The sequence below is a fragment of the Malus domestica genome, chromosome 15 (genome assembly GCF_042453785.1).
Source record: "Malus domestica chromosome 15, GDT2T_hap1".
Lineage (NCBI taxonomy): Eukaryota > Viridiplantae > Streptophyta > Magnoliopsida > Rosales > Rosaceae > Malus > Malus domestica.
Window position 1 is genome coordinate 15,271,221 of NC_091675.1, and position 3,859 is coordinate 15,275,079.

At 47.2% G+C, this 3,859-nt stretch overlaps 1 protein-coding gene across 1 annotated transcript; it reads right to left on the reverse strand.

Moving 5' to 3' along the window:
- Positions 1 to 2,063: 2,063 nt before the first annotated feature.
- LOC139191721 (phosphoenolpyruvate carboxylase kinase 1-like) lies at positions 2,064 to 2,513 on the reverse strand. Its single transcript, XM_070812722.1, has one exon. It carries the CDS (start codon positions 2,511 to 2,513, stop codon positions 2,064 to 2,066), a length of 450 nt encoding a protein of 149 aa, XP_070668823.1.
- Between the last annotated feature and the right edge of the window lie 1,346 nt (positions 2,514 to 3,859).

The following is a 3,859-nucleotide window of genomic DNA, read 5'->3' on the forward strand; positions in this document are numbered from 1 at the left end:
ATAAAATGGACTTTTATTTCTCTTAATGCTTTTTTTTTTTTTTTTTTTTTTTTTTTTTTGCATATGGTGCCAGATGCACCATCCATTTTTTTATATTTTCCTTTCTTTTCTCCTGTTTTATTTTTTTTTGCACATGGTGCCAGAGCACCAAATATCAAACAATTTTTTCTTTAATCATGGTGCCAGACGCACCAAAGATCAAACTTTTCATTTTTTGCAATTTTTTTGCAATTTTTTTTCTTTCTGCACATGGTGCCCATGCACCACCAGAAACTTGATGTACCCCATCTTTGATCCACCATTCCTCTTTTTTCACGTGGTGCCAGATGCACCACTTTGCTTTGCTCCACCATCCTATTATTATTTTTTTTTTAATATATCTTTTTTGTATAAATGTTGATGATGGGTAGAGAAATTTGCAGGCAGCGGAGCAAGGAGGACGGAGAAGATGGTGCTTCGAGCTTCACGACCGGCTAGTCGTTTGACGGCGGTCGTTGAAGTTCTTTGCTATCATGGTGGTCATAGCAACGAGCTCGAGGGAGCCCAGGCGCTGTGGTGGAAGGAGTCGATGCCGAGAGCGCAGCCCAGCTTGCTCCGGGTGTGCGCACCATGTGCAGCAGGTGGGGTCTGGTGGAGAATCAGACGACGCGGCGACAGAGTCGGCACCACCGTCCAGCATCTCGAAAGTGGAGCTCTATTGGTGAGGAGGGGTTGGGCTGGATGTTGCAGAGATAGCTGACTGATCCTTGGAGAGCCTGAGCTTCTTCCTGCACGCCTCGCCATCCTCTTTGTCGTTGATGCCACGAGATCTGTCTCTCTGGTAACCGGTTTTCTGGGTCTCATTCGCCCACAGCGCGAAGGAAAAGGGTGAACAAAGCATCAGCAATACTGCACCTCCATTAACACCCGTCAATGTCATAGCATCGCAGCCGGTTTGACCGGTGGATTTCAGTATAAGCGTCGAATGCATCAGTACAGATCCCCGGAGCCACCCGCCACCATTTTCGAGAAACATCTGCGGTTTTTGAAACCAGAAATGCAGAGCTGGAAGAGAGTCTGTCGAAGCTGAAGAATCTAGAGAATATTGTTGAGGAACTGCAAACCAAGTCTTACTTCAACAATCTCCAATACGTCGTCGAAAGGTCCGGAGCTCCAACCTCAAGTACCTGCTCGGGGATTACTGGGTGGAGAAGCACGACTCGAAAATCAAACAGTACGCCGCAAACTACGATCGCATGGGATGGACCAAGGTGTTCGATTCCCTACCGAAAGATCCGACCGCTGAGATTTCATCCGACCAAGCCAGGATCTACTTCAAGCTCTTCAACGCGGCGTTTGAGGAGGCATACAAGAAACAAACATCGTGGGTCGTGATGGACCCGCAACTCCGAGACGAGATTAAAGTTTCGGTGGCGAAGAAGTTGGTGCCGACTTACCGGGAGTTTTACGAGAACCATAGGAACGGGATAATGAGAGCGTGCGGGGATGAAGATGAGTTGGGTGGGACCCCGACAAGCTTACACGAGGGGCACATGGTGAGTGTTGTGGGTGGAAACGCCCGCTTCGTGTTCGCAGTCGACCGTCGAAGGAAGACGACGGAGTCTGGGCCATGGTGCTGGAGTGATCCAGGAACTGAAGATGAAGAAGCAAGGTTGAAGCAGGGCGCTGCTAAGATCGACGATCGGAGATGGAGGCTTGGCCGTCGATGGCGACGGAGTACGGAGCTTCTGATTTTGAACTGGATCGCCATGGCAGAGAAGTCGAGTCGACTGGGAAGCTTCTGAGGTGGGCAACGATTGAATCTTGGAAGTGTGGACATCGTGGCTACTTACGGGGATTCGGAGGAGTAAGAGCACCGGTGAGAGAGAAAGGCAGAGACTTTGGGGAGTTTGTGCAGTCGAAGTTGGCGATTGGGGTCTTTGCCGAAGTTGCACATGAACTCGACTTCGTGGGAGGAGGAGGAACAGTGGGACTGCTTCATATTCATATAGATTGGATGACCGGGGTTTGGGGATTTATGTACTTTGATTTGGTTGATTGATCTGAATCAGCTGACCCAAAAGTCAGATTTGGTCAATTGGATTTGCTTCTCCACCACTTAAGATCCATGGGTGCCTAAGTGCCTGGTCAGCAGAGAGTCTTCTGGAAGCGTCTCTGCAGATCATCTTCCTCAACAAATCCTTCGCCCCAGGCCACACAGATCGGGAAGCCTTCGGCGGAAATCTCAACTTCCCTCTCAAAACTGCCTCGAAGATCTCCGTCGCCGACTCCCCGTAAAATGGAGGAATCCCGCCGAGCATTATGTACATCATCACGCCGGCGCTCCAGACGTTGATCTTTTCATTATACTCCCTGCCCATCAGCACCTCCGGCGCGACGTAGTACTGCGTCCCGACAATGCCCACCATGGCGCTGCCGTCGCGGGTCCACTCCGCCGACCCGAAATCCGCGAGCTTCAAATTGTTTCTTGAGTTGAACAAGACATTCTCCGTCTTTAAATCCCTATGAACCATCCCGAGGCGGTGGCAATGCTGTGCAGATTATATATATATATATATATGTATACATATATACATATATACATATATATATATATATATTGTACAAACTTTTTTTTTTTTTGATCTTTTGAAGAAATTGTATATATATATTTTTTTTGGGAAAATACATAAATACATAATAACATATGTATTCATTCATTTTTTTTTTTTTTTTTTTTGTAATAAGATTGACTCTATTTAATAAAACATTTTTTTTTTATTTTGATGTGACTGAACTTGAAATTGAATATTCAAGCTGCCTACGTACCCTTCCAAAGAAAGAGATCAAGTCAAAACGTAGTTCAAAATACAGATTTTTTTTTTTGGTATTTTCTTTTTGTGCCGTTTGCAGTTTCAACTCGTGCAGACAAGGAGTGTTGGTGTCGTTTGCAGTTTCAACTCGTGCAGACAAGGAGCATTTGGTGCCGTGTTGCAGTTTCAGCTCGTGCAGGCAAGGAGCATTTGGTGCCGTGTTGCAGTTTCAGCTCGTGCAGACAAGGAGCTTTGGGTTGTCGCCTTTTAGGCTCGTGCAGACCAGGAGCGTTTGGTGCGGTGTTGCAGTTTCAGCTCGTGCAGGCAAGGAGCATTTGGGTTGTCGCATTTTAGGCTCGTGCAGACCAGGAGCGTTGGTGTTGCCTTTTATGCTCGTGCAGACCAGGAGCATTGTGCCATGCAGTTTAGGCTCGTGCAGGCGAGGAGCATTGGTTCGTGCAGTTTAGGCTCGTGCGAACAAGGAGCTTTGGTTCGTGCAGTTTAGGCTCGTGCGAACAAGGAGCACTTGGTGTATTTGTCAAGCAATTTTGGAGAGGCGTTCCTCACAATCTTCATAGCAAGGAGCCTTGACCGAGTGATTGAAGAAGTCTTCGGGCAAGAAATCGCGCATCGTGATGGGGGCGGACGATCTATATGTCAAAATTTCATCATCTTCAACACGTTCATGTTGCTTTGAAGGTTGACAAAAGCTGCTTTGCCCCCTTTCCGATTGGCGGACTTGTGGAAGAGACGTATGCTTCTTGTGCAATTTCTTAGGAGTGACTTGAGTCCATCCTTCAATTTTTCTTGTCTTGGACGATGCCCCCAGCGGTTGAGGTGAAAACTTTGAGTCGGAAGAGCCAGAAGTGAAGGTGGTATAGTTTGACTTCGCCACTTCGTCAAGATCTAGCTCGATGATTCCTTTCTGAGCCAGCTTCATGATGAGATCTTTCAGCACGAAACATTTTTCTGTCGGATGACTGATGAAGCGGTGGAATTTACAGTATCTTGGACTGTCGGTACGATTCATCTCTTCCGGCCGTCTGCACTCAGGCAAACTGATCACC

Coding starts and splice junctions, on each gene's coding strand:
- LOC139191721 (XM_070812722.1), bottom strand. CDS start 2,513: ATGGTTCATAGGGATTTAAAGACGGAGAATGTCTTGTTCAACTCAAGA.